This window comes from Zootoca vivipara, chromosome 5, assembly GCF_965207765.1.
Source record: "Zootoca vivipara chromosome 5, rZooViv2.hap1.1, whole genome shotgun sequence".
Taxonomy (NCBI): domain Eukaryota; kingdom Metazoa; phylum Chordata; class Lepidosauria; order Squamata; family Lacertidae; genus Zootoca; species Zootoca vivipara.
The window spans coordinates 28,255,336-28,277,237 of NC_142588.1; the positions used below are offsets into that span (position 1 = coordinate 28,255,336).

The following is a 21,902-nucleotide window of genomic DNA, read 5'->3' on the forward strand; positions in this document are numbered from 1 at the left end:
CAAGTTTCGCCACTTGCTCTTGAGCTCATCAGACAAAACATGACAAACATGCTCATCTTAGAGCTGCAAATCGAAGCAAATAAAATATGTGATTTGACAAAATACTTTTTGCTACCAGATACAGGTTTTATCAAATTTCAGAGTTTAAAATGTTCACAAATATTAAGACAAATATATCTGTTCCGATGGCGCGTGGTTTGACTGCAGTGAACTCAGATCGGCCAATTATATAAACAAAGCGCTACCAATCAGTGGCTGTTGTTGGGTCGAGTGCATGTTGAAAGGTGGAGAACTGTAATATTTTCACGCCTCCCTCTTCTTTTGGTGCCTTGTTTTATTTCCAAGTGTTGCCATCCATTCCTATTGTGGCTGGGGGCCTTGAAACCTAGAAACAGCCCAGGGTGACTCTGGATCTCTGAGGGGGGCCTGCAGAGGAGTAAGGGAGCAAGCACAGCCCTGCCCTTCTCCCGCAATTCTAATCACATGAGGCTCAGGTGCCTCTACAGAGCTAGCGTGACATTTCTTCCTACTTATTTTCTGTGACAGAAGGAAAACAAGTTGAAAAAGAGAGACATATGACTGTCTGGGAGTCAAACAGACTATTGAACACCTTTTTCAACAAGCCTTTTAATCAGAGATTTTGTATCCCGACCTGAGGCTTGAAATTCTTTTTATGCGTGCTTTTATTGCAGAAACGCTCAGGTTTGTTTCATGGAAAGCAACTCTTGATAAAATAATTTACGGTAAGTAAATTCCTTGTAAACTGGCTGTGGCAGAGGCAGGGACAGTCTACCAACCTCTTCCCTACAATTCCTATCTCCATTGGGTATTGGGGGGGGGGATAAGCTTAACTGAATTAATGCTTGGAAGTCACAGCATGTGGTAGCAAAACCACGCCTTACAATTATGAGCAAGACACATTAATACATTTGAAATGATTCACAGGGCATAAATTCAGGGGAATTTCTGCTTCCAATTCCAATGTGTGTGATGCCTAACCAGTACAACTACTTCACTGGCCTGCCTGAACCTCACTTATTCACAAGTGGGGTGAGGTTTTTTTTCCTTGTCACAATTTGCTTTCCACTTCACATTCCTTCCTGTTCCATCAAAACAGAATGCCACATTACAGGGGTAATTAGTTATCCTTATTATTTAATTTGTAGATCGCCCTTCACCGGAAGAGAGCACAGGGCAGTGCTTCATTTAAAATACGTCATTAAAAAAAATAAAAAATTACACACGTGCATTCAACAAACCGAAGTATAAACATATAGCTATTACCACACTGAATTACCTTCACAAGCAGATTCGTGAGTTTCTGATCCCCGCTGTATACTGTCCCAGACACTTTCCCTTCTTCCCAGTTTACTTCACCTGAAAGCACGGAGACAAGAAACTGCCTGTCATATTTAAAAGCACTTTGCCGATCAAAACTGCAGTTGATTGTTCACACAACAGTCTATGGAGACAACATTAAAACTACAGTCTAGCGCAGAGCTGGGGAACCTTTACTCTGCATGCAAAATTAGGCCCAGCAGGTCTCCCTTTCTGACCCACAAGGCTGTTTTTTTTCCCTAAGTCACACCCACCTGCCGCTCGCCTGACATCATATCAGGCGTTGGGCAGGTAAAAACAAGGCAATGTGGGGTTTTAAGACACCCTTAGTCATAGACAACTATCAGCAGATAGCAAAGGGTTTTTTTAAGCACTGGCAAATAGCCTTTCTCTTTAACTATTGTTAAAAAGCAATAATTAACCATGGAACTGTAAAATTATTATTGTTTAATTTTACTGTTTACTATTGGATTCTAATGGATTATTGAATATTGATTTACTTGATATAAGTGGAAATAAATTTAAAAATTGTCCAGTAGCACCTTAGAGACCAACTAAGTTTGTTCTGGGTATCTGAAGAAGTGTGCATGCACACAAAAGCTTATACAGTGGTACCTCTACTTACGAATGTTTCTACTTACGAATGGAGCTCCATCCGCCATCTTGGATGCGGTTTAGATAGGATATTTTCTACTTATGAATTTTTAGATAGGGTTGCTTCTACTTACGAATTTTTTCTCCCAATGCATTCCTATGGGATTTGACTTATAATTTTTTTCGACTTACAAATGTGTGTTTGGAACGCATTAAATTCGTAAGTAGAGGTACCACTGTACCCAGAACAAACTTAGTTGGTCTCTAAGGTGCTACTGGACAATTTTTTACTTTTTAAATTTATTTCAACTGCATCAGACCAACACGTCTACCTACCTGAATCTTGATATAAGTGGTTTGTTTTAAAATTATTGTGACTTTTATATTGGATCAGATGGTTATTACTAATGTTTGTTGTTTTATTGTGTTTTTATATGTGTTGCTTTATATATGTTTATATGTGCAAGGAGATAAATAGGTACCATTGTGGCGGGAAGGTAAAGGTTTCTGCCATAGTGTTCCGTTGCACCAGCTCCCTTGGCCTGAAAGCGAGATGAGTGCCGCAACCCCATAATCGCCTTTGACTGGACTTAACCATCCAGAGATCCTTTACCTTTTACCTGTATGTGTTGGAAGCCACTCAGAGTGGCTGGGGCAACCCAACCAGATGGGCGGGGTATAACTAACAATATTATTATTAATAATATCATTATTATTACTACTATTACTACGGTATTACAACAGCAGGTGGCAGGAATTCATGCTCCAGAGGGGACCCAAACTTATAATAATATATTTCTGGAAGAGAGAAATGTCCAACACTTGTGAAAAATACATGGCAAGGAGAAAGCATGAAAACCAGGTTTTACACCCCTCCAAACAGGAGCTCTCCAAACTTTCTAAGTCAAGTTCATATTTCCTCATGCAACTAACAACATTACTTTGTTCTTATGAGACAGTGGCAGGGTTTTTATTTTGTACTCTTCTCCAAGAACTATCCTTCCACCATTAATTGAGAACGAAGGCTGAGTATTTGTAACACACAGCAATTTGCTGCTGCTTATTAATTAACATTGGCACTGGAGCAGAGCAGATGCTGAAACTGATTGACACGTGCCAGTCTGCATTCAGACTCATACCCATAGAGCTGTATTCTTTCATCTTCTTCAGCACATCTGGTTGGCTCAAGCCTTTTGCTGGCAGGATTTTGACATAACCCGTTTTATCTTGCAAGAAACTTAAGGTTTTGGCCATATCTTCCATAGTCTTATTCATCTGTTTCTTTATCTGTTAGGATAGATGAGCACACACGCAAATATAATATGAACAGATTCTAATCATCATGGGGATAATATAATTGCAAATTCCTTGCAAAAAAAAAAAATAGTTCAAGCCTTGAGTTCAATTTTAAACAAGTTGACCTCTTTTCGCAGCTTTGCTTTTAATTCCCACAACCCCCACCCCAAAGCATCAAATGATAAAGAGCAATAAATATGTTTCCTCCTTGCAAATTAAATAGGTAAGTAGCTCAATGCTTAAAAACTTACCATAGTACCAATAAAGGGCAATTTGCGTAAAACTCTGAAGAACCACTTTTTAGATCGTGCTGTTAAACCTAGAAAGAAAACATTTTTAAAAAATTATTCAGCCCCAAAGTTTCCAAATGTAATTTTCTTTTATTTGCCAGGGTAGAGAAGATTCCCTGCTTCTTGAGTACAGAAGGCTTCCTGCTTCAGAAAGCTGCCTTCCACCCATCTTGCATGCTTACCTGCACTGCCCTCTAGCCATCAAAGTTCCCAGCAATTTGTTGCCAAGACCTTTGCACTGCCTCTACTGATCCCAAGCACATCTTTGGGAACTGCGAAACCCTGCATGTACACAGGAGAAGGCTGGCATACACGAAACTCTGACATGCGAAGCTTCCCCAGATGCTCTTAAGACCAGAAAGGTAAAGGTAAAGGGACCCCTGACCATTAGGTCCAGTCGTGACCGACTCTGGGGTTGCGCGCTCATCTTGCATTATTGGCCGAGGGAGCCGGCGTATAGCTTCCAGGTCATGTGGCCAGCATGACAAAGCCGCTTCTGGCAAACCAGAGCAGCACATGGAAATGCCGTTTACCTTCCCGCTGTAGCGGTTCCTATTTATCTACTTGCATTTTGACATGCTTTCGAACTGCTAGGTTGGCAGGAGCTGGGACCAAGCAACGGGAGCTCACCCCGTCACAGGGATTCGAACCGCCGACCTTTTGATCAGCAAGCCCTAGGCTCAGTGGTTTAACCACAGCGCCACCTGGGTCCCTCAAGACCAGGAAGGACAGGGATATAAATGAACTGCTAGCATGTCTGCAACACAGGCAAATGCCCGTCTTGGCACTGTCTGTTTTGCAAAGCTGGAAATGCTTTGAAGCCTTCTGAATTCCTGTCTGCACATAGCAATGGGGGGTGGGGAATAAACTCAACCCAGAAGCTTATTGATGGAATGAACACAGAAAACAGCTCGGAACACATTTGGGCATGTGCTGTAGGAAAAATGTGAATACCAACAAAGGGGTGCAGAATCTAACGTGGGGGGGGGGGACGGGGACCAGGCTTTTGTGCTAAACTAAGAACCAACTTGTTGCCTGTGTTATCAAACATGTCTATATTTAAAATGCTACCTTTCTTTTCTCCATCAAGCTTTGAGGACACACACAGGTATCAAGACCTATCATACCCTACAACAGAGAGTATAAAATTTCTTCAATACCATAACCCTGAACTGCAGAGGGGCTGGCTAATTTATGAATTTGTTGCATTTGAGTATGTAACTTGTGCACTCTCTATATATATAGAACTTTATTTGGTGAGCCTATTCTACAACATCCAACTCTGAACATTTTCGAGCCAGCTGTTCGAAACGAAACCAGTTTAGCCTTTTATTTCTAAAAGTATTTATATACGGCCCAGTCACGTTAAGCATCAAGGCAGTGGGCATCATAACAAAATCATAAAGCAATGTGGGAGTCCCAAGGGCTATATAGAGAAGAAGCCCCTGCATCTGTGGTACCCAACCCCTGGAATAAAACATTACAGAAATGGACCTGAGTGAGCCTCAAGCTCACACACTCCCATCTCCCCTGGCTGACCCATATGAAATTTGAAAGCTTTCATTTCTGTTTCAGATCAGCTACAGCTTGCTCATGCAAGGTAAAGGTAAAGGGACCCCTGCCCATTAGGTCCAGTCGTGACCGACTCTGGGGTTGCAGCGCTTATCTCACTCTATTGGCCGAGGGAGCCAGCATGTGGCCAGAATGACTAAGCCGCTTCTGGCGAACCAGAGCAGCACACGGAAACGCCGTTTACCTTCCCACCAGAGTGGTACCTATTTGTCTACTTGCACTTTGACATGCTTTCGAACTGCTAGGTTGGCAGGAGTTGGGACTGAGCAACAAGAGCTTACCCCGTTGCGGGGATTCGAACCACCGACCTTCTGATCAGCAAGCCCTAGGCTCTGTGGTTTAACCCACAGCGCCACCCACGTCCCATGCTCATGCATCTAAACCTGAGCGAACTGTGGTTATCCTTAACTCTGATTATGGACACAAGCCAACTCCAAACTAGGCTGGCTTGTTTCCACTAATATTAAGGTTAAACACAGTTTAAGATTTGGACAACACACCAAACTCTGGTTAGTCTTAAAAAGAAATGGAAACTTCTGCTTTGCTCCTTGCAGCTGCACTGGAGGAGAAGCCAAGCTCTCGTAAATTATAGTTTAGTATTAGGGCCAAACACAGCCATAGATTTGGAAATAAAATAAGGTGAAGAGTTAGTTGGGACTTTCTAACCTCATCTCTTTGCTACCACGAAGGTCAGGGGCTTTTAAAAATGAAATCCTGTTTGAAGAGCATCATTCTACGCAAATGCAGTGGAACCCCCCCCCCCAAAAAAAATTCCTCACACCAGAGACACATAGCACTTACTTTCTCGTTGGAAGAGGAACCTGTGTAGCCAAACAACCAGGAGGGTAGCACCAATTGTGGATGTTACCAGTTGCCAGGGCTCAGCCCCAGCACACTTTGCATTCACGGCATTTCTTGTTTCGTTTAAATATTGCAGAAGGATTTCCTTGTAAGGAACGACTGCATCCTAGAAAAGAAGACAAAGAACCCATGAGGCAGAGGGCAAGGCCAAGGCAGAATGAACAAATGTGGCTGGAAAGTGAGGTCGATTTATTTGCTAAGTGTGTTTTAGCCCCACCTTCCCATTCAAAGAAATGCCCAAGGCAGTTTTACCATCAAAGCAAAAGTAACACCAACAATAAAATACAAAAAATAAAATCAAGAAGAAAAGAGGCAGCAAATAAACACATCAATTTGCATGTCAGAGAGGTGGCATTTAAAAACCAGGGAGGCGGCAAATTGAGTTACCAAGAGCCAAAGGAAGATAGATAATTTCATAACACTTTGGTTCAATTTTATCTTGTTTGTAGGTAAGGAGGGCTTTAGGATTCTGCTTTTGATTTTAGTTACAATTACTGAATCTGGATTACAGCCCTAACAAACTATTATACACCTGTGGTTTTTGTGTTTAAAGAAATTGTTATTGTATACTTTGCAGTTTCTTTTGTGTATAGATAAGAATGACTGTTTGACAATGCAGGATGCCCGCAGGATAGCTCAGTCGGTAGAGCATGAGACTCTTAATCTCAGGGACATGAGTTCGAGCCCCACATTGGGCAAAAAGATTCCCGCATTGCAGGGGTTTAGACTAGATGAGCCTCGTGGTCGCTTCCAACTCGACAATACTATTGTTCTAAAGTTCTCAGCTACAATATTTGTGTATCAGGAAAACGAATAAAAATTATTTACCGCAAAAATGAACAGACAAAATCCTTTGCTCGGCGATAAGTGGTGTTGCACAGAGGTGAGAGTCATCAAAGAGGGGCGAGGTGGGCTTTTCTCAGCAGGAGGTTCCAAGGTCAAGAAGTGGCCACAACAAAAGCACAACTCAGATATTGAGGGAGATGCAAAAAAGAGCCTCCCTGGGAAATCTTTGGGAGAATTTTGGCTCAAATGGGTGGACAGCTCTGAAGGTAACTTTGTCCCAAACCATTTAGCATAGGGTTGGGGAACCTGTGGTCTTCCAGATGTTGCTGGACTACAACTCCCATCATCCCTGACCATGGGCTATGTTTGTTGCACAAAAGCACCAAACCAACCTCAATTGCACAGAATGAATACTACCTGAAAACAGCAACCCTCTCCATCATTCCCCATTAATCCAAAATAAGAACCACCAGCGCACAGGGATAAATCCATGTTTACTGTCTCCCACTAAATCTAACCGGTGTTTGCTGTTCTTGAGACTGTGTATTTTGTAACTGCTTTCTTCAACCACCCAAGATTTCCTCAGGGTAAGTTCTCCCTGTGTAAGTTATAAATTGCAGCTCAACAGCAACACGGAACACCTTCCTTCAAAGTTAGCCTCCCATTCATTTCCACGGGGCTGCCTTGCACCGCGACTTTTGAATGGCATCAATGGACAATGCAGGAATTGCCATATCAGCTTGAGGTCCCAGAACTTTAGCCCCACAAAGGAAAACTCTGGAATGCACAGCTCCTTAAACACAAGCTTCCTTTGTTTTCCCTAACATTTTTTGTTGTAAGTAGAAGGCAGGGAAAGACCTCTGCTGTAGTAAATGCACTGGAGTTCGCGTCTCCGCTCCTCCACATGCAGCAGCTGGGTGACCTTGGGCTAGTCACACTTCTCTGAAGTCTCTCAGCCCCACCCACCTCACAGGGTGTCTGTTGTAGGGGAGGAGGGAAAAGGAGATTGTTAGCAGCTTTGAGACTCCTTCGGGTAGTGATAAAGCGGGATATCAAATCCAAACTCTTCTTCTTCTGAAGCAAGGAGCCTTTCCAGTCTCAATCTCAATACTTGCTGAATGTTGCTTCCTACCATTTCCCCTTTCCCACCTCACTGTGTAACATAGCTGCCAAGTTTTCGCTTTTCTCGCGAGGAAGCCTATTCAGCATAATGGAATTTCCCTTAAAAAAGGGGATAACTTGGCAGCTATGCTGTGTAACCGTGAGCCCATACCCCTTAAAGAAACCAACCCTTAATATTTCAAATTCACAGTTGCGGTCCTAAGATTCCCCCCTCCCTTTGTCAACCATGTCTGTTGTATCCAACTCCCACGCTCTTAAAGCCGCGCTGCGGAAAATACAAATTTTCACGGCTGCACTCTGCTCCTCAGACCTGTTCTTCCACATCCAACCTTTGAAACCTTCTTCTGAGCAAGGTCCCTGCCAAGGTGTGGTGATTTTGCCTTAATTGAAATGCACAATAGCAGAATGCAATGAGTAAGCCTGTGGAATCCTGCTTGTGGAAGTTGCATAGGCCACTATAGGAAGCAAAATGCCGGGCTGGAGATGCCTTTGGTCTGATTCAAATAAGCTTTTATTTTGCAATAATAATAATAACAATAATAATGTTTTCTTATTTGTATGCTGCTCATCTAACTGGGTTGCCCCAGCCACTCTGGGCAGCTTGCAACATATATAAAACATAATAAAACATTACACATTTTAGGGCCATCCACATCATGAATGCAATTAACATTTGCAACCCCAGAAGTGGAGAAGACGGGAAGTTATAGACAATAATGTGTCTAGGTGCCTGACACATTTATTAACTAGCAACTTCTGATAACTGATGCCACGACAACACAGTGGGCCTACATGGAGCCACAGAACGGTTTTATTCAAAGGTGAAATCATTTGAATTGCGGGAAGAGTACAGAGGGATAACTAATATGAGACACATCACTGGGGAGGGGAGAGAGACTCCCTACTCTGTTGCATTATTGTAACCAGATATGCCAAGATAGTTCCATTGGTTTGAGTGTGGTGCTGATAATGCCAGGGTTGCAGTTCGATCCCCGTATGGGGCAGCTGCCTATTCCTGCATTGCAGGGGGTTGGACTAAAATGATCCTCAGGGATCATTAATATGATACCATAGGCCATTATACATTCCAGCAGCTGTTCTTCTTTCTCTCCTCAGCACATCCAGTTCCTAACATCACCAGCTGGCAAGATAAGGGCTGTCCAAAGCTTTGGAGAGCCACCGGTAGTCAAGGTTGACCAGGGTCAGGGAACCTGTGGCTCTCCAGCTGTTGTTGGACTCCAACTCCCATCAGCCCCACCAACAAGGCCAATGGCCAGGGGGAATGGGAATTGTATTCCAGTATCTGGAGGCTCACAGGTTCTCCACCTCTGGTGTAGACAATGCTCAGCAAGATGGGACAATGGTCTTGACTTGGCAGACGGCAGGTTCCTATGTTGCTAACATGTCGAAATACAGGTTTCACAACTCCCCTCTTCCCCTGCCTGCCACTTCCATCCCTATGCATTTGTTTACTTGCAGATGCATATTTGACTTATGTAATTTCTACTTCCATATCAATGCATACATACATAAGCCTACTTTATTAGGCAGCAAGCAAGTCAGCTACATGCATTTTTCATAATCCGAAGCCTTATCTAAGAGGTTCATGTTCCTTTTTTTTTTTAACAGAGGTTCAAAGTTCAGCATGAACTGTTCTATCTTTATCAGGATGCTTATATACAGATCTGAAGATTAGAACCTGCTAAGCTTGTGTCTTCTACCAGAGTACAAGAGGTAACAACCCTCTACTTTGCAGCTATGCTCCTTAATGGGACCCCCTAGCTTTTATTGCTACTTCTCCTTACACCACCATTACACAACAGAATTTCTGATGGCATGCAGAAAGCGAGGGCACACTTCCACCTGTTTCTGGACAGCCTCCCAATCCATCTCCCTGGGTATTCCAACTAGCAATGGAAAGTTAATCCTCTTTAACATTTGCATGAAACTGCTGGGATAAGCTACTCAGGGACACAGAGCAAGGTGTCTCCATGTATGCTGACAACACTAAACACACTCTTATTTTTTTGCAGGGCAAAGCAACTGTTGAACAAGTATGTGAAATCAGTAATGGTCTGCATGACAAAATGGGGGTCAGAAATGGGTTTGTTTGTATACCCAGAAAGGATCAAAATTGCAATCTGGGGGTACTTTTTGACTCAACTTTATCACGGAGTCCCTGATAGCCTCTGGGACAGTGAAGTGCCTTTCATCAGCTTATCAGTGCTGCGACATCATCTAGATCAGGCATGTCAAACCTGCGGCCCTCCAGATGTTTTGGACTACAATTCCCATCTTCCCCAACCACTGGTCCTGCTAGCTAGGGATCATGGGAGTTGTAGGCCAAAACATCTGGAGGGCCGCAGGTTTGACATGCCTGATCTAGATGGACCACTGTAATGGACTGTATGTGGGGTCGCCTCTGAAGACTACCTGGAAACTTCAGTTAGTTCAAAATACAGGTGCCAAGCAGTGTTCGAAATTAGCCAGGCACCAGGTGAATTTTGCACCTGACTATTGGCCACTTGAGACCAAGTGAGGATGCCCAAGTGCCAGGATGGGGCACCACGACACTAAAAGATGTGCATTTTCTGGTGCCGCGCTACCCCGACCAGGTGATTCATGCAGCAGCACAGCAGCAAAAGAGGCAGGTTTTGGATTCCCTGCTGCCCCGCAGACCAACTGACTGGTGCGGCATTGCAGCCACGCCAACCAGCCAGATGGAGATGTTAGGCGCCAAACCATGGCGCCTGGACATCTCCAATGCCTCACAAAAGGCCCGCTGCTAGTCGCGAAATGCGCCTGGCGCCTGGCTAATTTAGAACACTTAACAGTAGAAGTGTGGCTGTAAGCAGGCACATTGTTCTTGATCCCCACAAGCAGAGGCTATAATTTCCGGGTTGCGTTGAGTTCTGTCACCTTCCAATTAACCGGTAACTGAAAAGAAGGCAGACAGCAAAGGACCGGGGGTGGGGGAGGAAACTTGACCAGAATGCACCTGTGGTGATCGGGGAGGGGTGATAAAAGCCCCCTTCCTTGTCCCCCTCCCCCAGTCCTCCTAATTCAAGGTAGAACCGGGCACAGGCAGAAACTTAAGTAGTAGTGTCAAGCAGTCAGGCACCAGTTTAGCTTTGCAGTTGGAGACACAAAAGCAAGAAGACAAAAATGTCCTTCCAAAATTTATTAAGAGAAAGAACAACTAATATAAATGGTTACACAGTTCTCAATAAGAGGTTACAAGCAATGAAAATAAAAACATTGGGTAATATCGCTAGCTAGGACTTATATAGGCACAATCCGAGGGTGCTGGGTTTTGGCTGGTCCCACAATGCATCACACCATGAACCAAAGTTGGACACACACAGAAAATCTCCCAATCTTACTACAGCACCAAAGACCTGATTTCCTCCGCTTTGATGTGATCAACTCTTCATTGTTTTAGTAGTATGTTGCCTGCCTCTCCATCTCTCTTAGCTTCTCATCCTTACCATTGAGCAAACGCTTTTGTCCCTGAAAATACGTATTACTAAGAGTAGGCCTGAGCTCTTTAAATGCTAGTAGTATTTTGCCTAGTCATTACAATTGTTTTAATAATTTGAGGACATAAATGGTGATGGTGTTTCCTGCTTGGCAGGGGGTTGGACTGGATGGCCCTTGTGGTCTCTTCCAACTCTATGATTCTATGATTCTATAAAGGCCTTCCATGGCCACAGAAGTTCCTTGTCTATTCTGCGACTTTCCCTCAGCTCCCTGGTATCTGGGCTGCCTGTTTCTTAGCTTCTTCTCAAGCTAGGTGAAAACATCTTCTGCATCCCCTCATACCACTCCAACTCTTATTGAGAAACCTCAATTCCAACAGTTGCCTGTACTTTTGTAACAAAAAAAGAACTTGTCTAACAAGAGGTATTTCAGTGGTTTGTGGAATTAGCAAGCTGGAAAGAATTAGAAGCAATGTCGTGGTTTAAGAATGCAGATACACCCTGAAGAACAAAGACAGCTTCTGAAGATCCAAAATTCCAGAGCCCATTAAAGTATGGTTATCCGGGGACAGTCCCCAGATTTACAAATCTGTACCCGGACAAAATCCGTCCTCAGAATTTCCCCAGATTTCATTTAATGTGCTGGATTTATATTTTAAGTGTTGTAGATATATTAGTAGGGAATGAATGTTGTGTGATTGGTTCAACGGCACAAGACACATCATATGGGGACTTCCGGCGAGGCAAAATGGCGGGCTCCATGGCAGTGAGCAGCTCCTGAAGCCAGCCAGAGGCAACTGCGCTATCAGGCTGGCTCTGGGCTGCTGAGACTGCCGTTGCCACTTGCTGAGGGGGAACTGGGGATGCCCGGCACAGAAACTGGGGGAACCACTGACCCCCCCCCCTGCGACTCAAATCGAGCCGGGAGCGAGAGCGCCCAGCCACCCAGCCAACTGCCCACAGAAGAGAAGATCTTCTTTTAAAAAAAACAAAACAAAACCAACTTTTTTAAATAACTTTTTTTTCTCTTTTCAAAAAAAAAAGTGTCCCCGGATTCTTTGAAAATTTTTTGGTAGCCTTACATTAAAGTCCATGCTCTTCAAATGCAGATTCTCACCAAAGCAGAGAACCTGCAGTCTGGGCTATGCCATTTTATCACACTGTAAAGTATCTTCACACAAGAAAGTTCAAAACAAAGAAAGCTGACCTGTCAGGGAGAAGATTTAAGTTAGAATCCTTCACCCTGACATGCTAGCATTCTTTGTGCAGGGAAATATGCATTCATCTCTGTGAGCCTCAACCTGAAGACTAAAGTAACACAGTCCATAAACAGGTTTGCTTTCTTAGTGACAACGAGATCACTGTAGATAAAATTCTAGGCATGCCTGCTTTCTTGCTCAATTCCTATATACCCTAAGGAACCTTATTGCATCCTTGACCTACAGTATGAAAAATCAGCCCAGACTGGTAGGAGTCTGTGATAAAAGAATGTTGCAAACGTATAATTTGTTTTGTTATTCAATGATATGATGTATAGCCAAGCTGAAGATCCGCAATTCTGTGTACATTGTGTGGTGCTCCTTGATCTAAACTGCAAGCTCATATATTCTTGAATAGATGAAGCTATGCAAATTAACAACAAACCACAGCGGGAAAGCTTTAAGACAGTCTGAAATAAAGACAAACCACATGAAAGTTCCATTGTATGTAGGCATCAGTAAACACTGCAAATGAAAAGAACTGTAAATGAGGACTAATAAGAGAGGAGATCTCAGAAATGTATGTCTAGATTAGGAATTGGGGGGGGGGGAGGACACATCCTAAACGCACATGCTTGGAAGCAACTAAGTCCTACTGATTTACAAAACCTATTTGTGTGTATTATCTCCCTTAGATGTTAAAGATCACCACTGAGTACTGAAAACATAGGCATTCTGGACCTGATGCCACATGCAACCAACACAGATGCGTGTCTGGATTCACACCACAACACTCATCCATGTCCCAATAAATTGGCTGGATGTGTATTTTGATACAGGTATGTTCTGCTTAAAGTGATCTATCTAGTGTTTAGAAAAATCAGAATCATGATAAACAACTGTTGCTTGTCCAAGATGTCTCAGTGTTCACTCTTTTTGAGGTTTACCCTGAACCTGAAAGGGAGGGCATTTTGATTTAGGGAAGATCAGTAATGTGTGTTTTCGGGGGGGGGGGGAAATGGGGTAATCTCATAGGGTAACATGCACAAGAGAGCAGAGGTTTTTTGAGGCCACGGGTCCCTTGATCTTTCTTCAGCACCCCTGTGGGGCTCAGGAGGCCAGTTATGTCACCCCTTGCCTGCAGAGCTGGCAGCCTCTCACCCTTTTTCGAACATGTTCCCTTGTGGAGTGTTTCCTCAGCCTCCTCCTCCTTGAGAGTCCTCCAGGCAGATGCTGCTGCCCCCCTGCCCCAAAGAGAGGTGTCTCCTTACACTGCCCCACAGGGAACTGCAACTTTGTCCATTCCCAACAGCAAGGGCGGGCGGGCTGAGCTCCCTCGCCTGCTTGCTTGCTTACTCCAAGGCTGTCTCAGCTCCTGGCCAAGAGGCACCATTCATCTGGGGAGCTTGTAGCCAGGGCTGCTGCAACACACAGCTGTGCAAGCCTTTGGGAGACACAAGAAGGCATCAGGAGGGAGGGAAGGAAAGAGGGATAGAAGCCAGTGTTGCCCGCAGCACCCCTGGCCATCTTTCAAGGGACCCCAGTGTGCCATGGCACAATGGTTGAACACCACTGCTCTAGAGAGCAGTCTAATTTAGCATGTTTATTCTACTTGCATTTATTAGTCAAAGCTAAAAGCAGGGGTAGGCAACCTTAGGCACAGGGGTTGCTGACCCCCGGCTAAAAGCATTGAAACGTCCAAGCTTACCTAATATCATATTTGCAATTAGTATCCATTAATTGTTACTAACAAATTTATAAAATGGGGGGGGGCAATTTTACACCTCACATCACTAGAGCAAATTCACGCAGTCTAAAACTTTTAGGCACTATTAAAAACAGATGGTGAGTCTCATGAGCATGGATTGTATTAGGGTAGATTTGATTTAAATCACAATTTAAATCATTAGTCAGTAAGACTTGATTTAAATCATTTTTTTACATACTCATTTTTGCTGGTATAATCCAGAGGAAGGTTTCATTTTTGGAAGAATAAATTTTCAGAGTAGTTTTTACAGTTATATCAAAAATTACTGATTTGGTTATACTATGAGAAATACATAGATAATTATGAAATTATTGTGAGGTTTAATAAGTCAACTGTTTATATTTGGACAACTTTTCTGCTGTACTTTATTGGAAGGAGAAAAATAATAATTTCCTTATTAACAATTCAAACAATTTATTTAACTAAAACAATAGCATTATAGCATATGTGTCTATGTTTGTTAACTGATGTGGTTAAACAATTAAAAAACAACAACTGAGTTTTAGCACACATGAAAAACTTAAAACAAACCCTTATTTCCTGATGAATAGCCTTTGGACTATAATGTAAGTTATGGTAAATAGAAAACTATCTTTAGAAAGATTTTTCCTCCAAAAGCATTTTATTTTAAAAATCTTTGATTTTCTTTGGGGAAAAATCATTGATTTTTATCCACCCTGGATTGTATGCAACAGCTGGTCATGCAGGGAAGTGACAGCATGCCATAGCTGCCAAGTTTTCGCTTTTCTCTCGAGGAAGCCTATTCAGCATAAGGGAAAATCCCTGTAAAAAAGGGATAACTTGGCAGCTATGCAGCATGCAACTGCCACATTTGCAGTGTGGAATGTGATCACACTTCTGTTGGACCATCCTTCACTGCATTTTAAAAAGAAGGATTTCAACATATGACAAGGCCTGGAACATTGTTACCACATGCCTAAACTCAGCCCATATTCGAGAACTGCTTTGCACATGGTTAGTGTCCTACGCAGGTATCACCTCTGGGCAAGGAAACCTGTGTACACAGTCACATGTACCAAATGCATCATGCAACCATTTCCTCCTGCGTACCTGAGGCGGGAAGCTACAACTTGCAACATAAAACACCCAGCAGGACTTAGGATCAATGTTGTGTTTATTAGTTTGTTTGCTTTTTAAAAATCCATTTATTCAAAAGTTACAATACAGCTTTGTCCACTGCCATAATTCTCTATATTCTCCTATGGACAACCTTTGGGCCTACAGGTGAGGTGACGCATGGTTTAGTTTCAAGCCACCTCTCTAGCCAACCGGTGCAGCCCTCCTGACAAGAGAAACAGAGACAGACAGACAGACAGACAGACAGACAGACAGAGAGAGAGAGAGAGAGAGAGAAGACATGGCCCTGCCCACTTTTAGTTCTGGCCCCACCCACCATGTGGACCCTGACAAATCCAACAGGATTAGGCACACACACCCCCAAGAGCCTAGGGAGCGGCTCTTGGGGGGGGGGTTGCCTAATCCTGTTGGATGCAATCCTCTTTGGGCACTCAGTCATCTGAGGAAAGAGCAGTGTGTTGTGCAAAGCAGAAATTTTTAGGGTACATTCTGCAGTGATTTTTCTAGGAGGGGAACACTGATATTTCAAAAGCAGGAATCACCAAAAATGCAGCTGCCGTGCTACAAGTTCACACAATAGACTTTGCTTTGGAGAAAACAACCCCAAAATGAATATGGAAAGCAGCCTTTTTATTTTCTACCAAATGCCAAGCTGGGCACAATAGTTGGTTTTCTGCCCATGCAAAGACCAGTTTCAACCATCAAACCCTTAGGCGTTTCAGGGTAATAATCTCTGCCTTTCAACCAAACTTTTAGAATGGAGCAAGGCAACCAGTGTGGGCTAACTCAAGATACTGTATTCCTCAGAAAGACTCTCTTGAAAAGGATACATTTAAAGTATTCCGCTTTTTAAAGGATTTTTAGGGCAGGCCACTTTCATCTGCCCCCCCCTTCACTTCCTGTTTTGTAAACTCTCTACTGAGAAAGTAATCTCTGTTCCGTTCCAATCTCCACTCACTAGCTTTTGTGTATTACCAAACACATGCAGGTTGCCCATCCAACACAGCTATAACCACTTCCCCTGTCTGGGTACTTTCCTATTTGCCATTAGGCAGATGGGAGGAGAGGAGGGAGGGAGGGAGGGAGAGAGAGTGTTGTGGAGAGAAAACAGGGAAGACAAACAGGGAAGTTATCCAGAGATCTGAGAGCAAAGCACAAAAGCATTCCGGGGAGTGAGTTCAGCAAGGAAAAGCCAGGCTTTGAGCTCAATCTGGAAACAGGGAGATGAATCAGACCCAAGGAGAAGCCCAGTACAGTACTTTGTTCTATTAGGGGAGAGGGCGGGCAGCGGGAGGAGACCAAGGATAGGAAAACCTGTGGCCTTCCACATGCCAGAGGACTACAAATCCCATCATCCATGAACACTGATGGCACATGCAGCCCACCAAAGGACCACAGGTTCCCCACCCCAGGGGTAGATGGGGGTGGGGAGGGTAGATCCTGAGACTGGCTGCGCCTATGAACTTACAAGACTTAAAAACCTCAAGTAGAAAATCCGTACTGGCTCCCATTCGATTTGGGGGCGTATTTGGGGTGTGGGGTAGCCGGCGACGTCTCCCTCACTTGCCCCACCATCCCAACCTGACCTTGAAAAAATTGGCGCCTGGCTTGGCATTAATTATATCCCCCACCTACCCAGCGGCGCCGCCTCCGTGCATTGTTTACAGGAGACGGCCCAAGCGCCTAGTGGTTGGGCTCCTTCTGTTCCGACTCCCGACTCGCCACGGCGCCCCCACCGCACGGGTCGATCCCCGCGGGCGACGCGTGTGCACACGAGAGCGTGCCAAAGTGCCGTGTTGAGGAGGAGCGCGCGCGAGCGAGAGAGGGGCTACGGGGAAGTTTCTCCGGAGTGGGGGAGCGCAGGGAACGGGGAAAGCGGAGCGAAAGTTTGACGGAAACTGGAGTAGGGGACCGAGAAGTGATGGAGAGGAGCCGAGCGCGCGCCACCAGCACCCCCTCGTTCGGTGGGTCCCCCAAATAAGTGAAACAAAAGCAGAGAGGAGTTGGGGGGGACGACACAAACACTCACCATGATTCTCCACAGCCTCTCCGGGCAGCCTTTGCACGCGCGGGGTCAGCGAGGGACGCTGCTGCTGCTGCTGCTGCTGTTTGTGCTGCTCAACTAAATCGGCCTGAGCGTCGGGCGGAGAGTTTGGCTTTGCAAAAAAAAAAAAAGGAAGAGGCGGAGAGCGGCCGCCCGCAGATCCACCCCAGCCTCTGCGCGTGACTGGACAGAGAGCGAGAGGGAGAAGGAGAGGGAGGGCAGGAGAGAGGAGTCGCCGCCGCCGCCGCCGCCGTCTTTCGCTCCGGCGCGGCTGTGATTACAAGAAACGCCACCGCACGCCCCTCCAGGTGCCGGCCCGGAAGCAGGCCCTCGCAGCCTCCTCCTCGAGTAGCTCGCTCGCTCACTCGCTCGCCACAGGCCTTGGCAATCACAGCGCCCTCTGCCGCAGACCCGCTGGGTCCAAAGGCCGCGGAGCCGCACGCTCGCTTTGCCCCTGGCCCGGGCGAAAGCGACGCGGGCAGGGGACGCAGCTGCAAGGGGAGCCTTTGGCGCGCCCTGGTCGCGCAAGGGGAAGCGCTGGCTAGAGCAGGAGGAAGGCATATCTCACCGCGGCCTGCTAGAGCCAGGGTGGGGTGGGGGTTAGAGTGGGTCGGTGGGGGACCTGGGTTCAAAGGCTCACTCTGCCACGAAAGCTCACCCGTGGGCCGGTGGCTGCCTCTCTTCTCAACCTGCCCCTCATAGAGTTGTTTTGTTTTGAGGATAATTTGGAGAGTAAAGGGAACTATGCTCCCTTTAACTTCTTGGAGGAAAAGTGGGTTCTAAATACAATAAATAAATAAAATAAGGATAATAAACAAACATGACCTGAGAGCGACAGCACTTGCCCCCACTTGTGAGGATGCTCTTCCTATACTCGAATGATTTGTCCCTTTTCTGCCTAGGAAAGGGGGGAGAGTTGATGACACGAAATGCTAAAGAGCACACTGCATGCACCTGACAAACTGGCCTCTCTGACCCAGGAAGGCATGCTCAAGTAAACGTGAGAGTTTAAGGTGTTAGCAAACGCTTTGTTGGTTTGGCTGCTACAGGCTAACATGGCTACTACCATCATACCATCATGAATGTTGTCTTAACACTCCAAATTTACCTCTACAGTACTATCCTTTTGCCCACTTCAGACTTATCTGGTTGCTAACTACTGTATATAGTGTTTTTCAAATGCACCACCATTTCCCGCATTAAAAAAGGAAAAGAGGGAAAATCCCTCAGCACCCTCTAATGAAGTAAATACATTTCTGTTCTTTACTTCCAAACTCCCTGGAGTATGCCACTTATTCCTTGCTGTCGACTTCATCCTCTTGGCCTGTTACTAACTAGCTTCCACCCCATGCAAGTCCCAAGAAACAGCCCTACCAATGATTATATGACCCATTGCAATCCGCCTTCCACCCACTGCATCCCACAGAAACTGCCCTATTACCAGTCACCTCACTTCCAACTCCTTTTTGTTTTGTAAGGAGTCTCTGCTCCAGGGATACTTTGACTGTCCCCTGCTGGTTCTTTTCCTACCTCTTTAATTGCTCAGTCAGTGATTGCTGTCACCACAAGGTGAAACTTTTTGTACCATAGTTTCAGCCTTTCCATTAGGAACTCTTAGGATCTGTTCCTGATCTTCTTTCTCTTCTCACTACACCTGGGGGACAATATCAGAGTTTGTGGCTTTCCATACCTAGAGCTTTCCACCAAATCTTAGATCTCCATCTGTGTCTGACATTCTGTGTTCAGGTATTTTGCGGTTCGAGGACCCACCCCCCGCGAGAAATGAAGACACAGTGACACATGGATTTGAGTTAATGGGTAAAATAAGGCCACAACCTTATTGGTTAGAGCATGTGAGAGGTATTGGCTTAGGCATTGGACACCCTAGCAAGCATGACCCCACCCCGCTCTGCGGGGGGGGGGGGTCATATCAGGTTAACACCCCGAGGGAGGAACCTATTGATGCAAATACAACTGAAAGCTCCCCCTGGTGTCATTGGGGGTCGTGCCATGGCCCTAGCCTCAGCAGGGCATCGGACGGGATCCACGACCACCGGATCCCTTAAGGGGATACCCCTATAAGAGGAGGGTTGGATGATGGCCACAACCAGTCCTCAAACACACCAGACAACTCCATATTCCAATGCCTAACCGCCAAATACCGAGGGAAGTTGTGACGAATTGCTACGAGGTAGGCAAAAAAACCAAGAGGCCAATTAGCCAAATGGATAAAAATTTCCTACCAGGCCCCTTGGGCAACCAAGGCAACCAACCGAAGTCCATAGCAAGGTCAAAGCACACACACAAAGGGAAGACCTAAAGGGAGGGTGGGCGGGAGATCCATCGGGAGGCAGCAGGAGAAGGAGGATTCCCCTGCTGCCGCGCAGATTTAAATGTCCGTAAAGCCCGCCCCCAGGCCGGCCCTATTGGCCAGCCAGAGGCTTGGCGCGGCAGCAGGGATTGGCTGCAGCAGGGGGCCGATACACGCCCCCCTGCTTGCCGCGAGGAGCGTGTAGCGCCCGCAAAGTCTCCCCTCGTGGAGGAGGAGAGATCTTATTGACACCTGAAATCCAGCTTGTATCTGACCAAACTTCTCTTTCCTCTTAAATTTTTCTCTTCTAAAATATTCTGTTTTCATCAAAGACATCACAAATCTCCCTGTTGATCAAGCGCAAAGCTTTGGATTCATGTCTGGGATTTCTTTTTCTCCCCGTATTCAGTGACACAAGGAAAAAACTCAATTTCTTGACACCAGTTGTATGCACAAATATCCTCTGGAACTGGAGGTTCTATACAATATTTGTTGCATGCTTACTCTTTGGTTGTTCAGAGGGTCCTCTATTACAAAGAATACATGTTGCAAAATCTTTTGAGAAATGTTTTACTGCAATTGACATTGCAGGAACTATGTTGCCTTTTCCCACTATTCCTATGCAAGAGTGGCTATGGTTTCAGGTTTTCAATAATTCAGTGTACTGTAAATAAGTTTTGCATGTGCAAAACTCCTTTTCTGTTGTAGGAAACTAACTTGAAAGGAGTCCTACAGAGTTAAGCTTGTCTGTCAGTAATGCCGTAGGGCTACGTGTAACCATATCTGCCCATTGCTTAGGCAAAACAATTCAGAAGCAAGACATAAAACTAGAATTTCTAGTCCTGTAGTGGTTAACTGGTCAGTAAAAATCTTTCAGGATCTACAAAGCTGCTGATAAACAGGCCAACATATTTTATTTTAAATTATTATTATTATTATTATTATTACAATGAGTAATAAAAACAGCTGATGACATGCACTGCCTTCAAAGAGATGTTCCCTGTGTGTGAGAAAGAAATGAATTATTCTAAGCTGATACCTGTTGTAGCACATGAGTACATCATCTAAAAGTTACCTTTTTAAAAACTGCCTATTTGTCTATATTTATGCAGATGGGCAGAACAGTCCTCCTAACTCACATTTAGAGGGAGAGAGGAGGAGATGCCGCCACAGGGCAGCTGCCAAAACCATTGCCCTGCAGTGATGCTGTCAGCGAGATACGAAATGTTACGAGCAGCTATTTCTTTTACTACCAGAGCTGCCATAAAGTTGTGCCATTTCTGTGGACATGCTGGGGGAATTAAGAGGTTTTGAACATGGTGTAACAACGCGCATCCCTGACATGCCCCATTTTTACTTGCTCCACTAGCAGGACATCACAAATAGAACATCCACGCCAGAGGAACTTTTCAGAGGCCGGCCAATGGCATAAGTGTTGCTCCACAATCAACCTCCAGCCACGTCAGGAGAACAACATTTAATGCCCTTAAGGCTCCTCAGCTGGATTTAAGCTGTGGTTAGAATTGGACCCTTAATGGGTCATTTAATTAACTGATTAAAAATCCATGCAAGTAAGTAACTAAGATTTCTTTAACCAGCTGACAGCCCTAATAATTTCAGTTGAGTTGCAGAAGTACCAAACTGAGGCAGCAGACAACTGCCACAGGGACATACACGGAGGACGTATTCTTTCGTGCAAACTTATATGGCCTGTCAAAACAATAAAAAAATTCCTTCCAGTAGCACCTTAGAGACCAACTAAGTTTGTCATTGGTATGAGCTTCCATGTGCTTGCACACTTCTTCACGAAAAGCTCATACCAATGACAAACTTAGTTGGTCTCTAAGGTGCTACTGAGAGGAATTTTTTGATTTTGTTTTAACTACGGCAGACCAACACGGCTACCTACCTGTAACTGCAGTTATATGGCCTGTATTAGCTTAACTTTCAAGGTTTCCTCCAGGGAACTCTGGGAGCAATAGTTTGGTGTGAGATTGCTGAGAGTTCTCAGTTAGACATCGCCATACCTTCTCAGAGAGCAACAATTCTCAGAGTTCCCTGCAGTGAAAGAATGATGAATAAACTAGTTTGAAGTCTGAATAGGCCTGGGGTCCATGTAAAACATTCCAGCTATGACTTCACTG

At 44.9% G+C, this 21,902-nt stretch overlaps 1 protein-coding gene and 1 long non-coding RNA gene across 2 annotated transcripts in view; one reads left to right on the forward strand and one right to left on the reverse strand.

The window, feature by feature from the left end:
- SGPL1 (sphingosine-1-phosphate lyase 1) overlaps positions 1–17,512 on the reverse strand; it is a 35,035-nt gene extending 17,523 nt beyond the window's left edge. The window contains exons 1-5 of the mRNA XM_035138700.3: positions 17,433–17,512; positions 5,892–6,057; positions 3,480–3,547; positions 3,072–3,219; positions 1,298–1,377 (exon numbers count right to left, since the gene is read on the reverse strand). Coding sequence (XP_034994591.1) covers positions 1,298–1,377; positions 3,072–3,219; positions 3,480–3,547; positions 5,892–6,057; positions 17,433–17,435 — 465 coding nt within the window. The 5' untranslated portion in view covers positions 17,436–17,512. The remainder of the gene's footprint in view (positions 1–1,297; positions 1,378–3,071; positions 3,220–3,479; positions 3,548–5,891; positions 6,058–17,432) is intronic.
- LOC148685624 (uncharacterized) lies at positions 3,776–4,449 on the forward strand. The gene is made up of 2 exons (XR_015950174.1): positions 3,776–3,880; positions 4,246–4,449. It is a non-coding gene; the product is annotated as an uncharacterized LOC148685624 (long non-coding RNA).
- Positions 17,513–21,902: the final 4,390 nt, after the last annotated feature.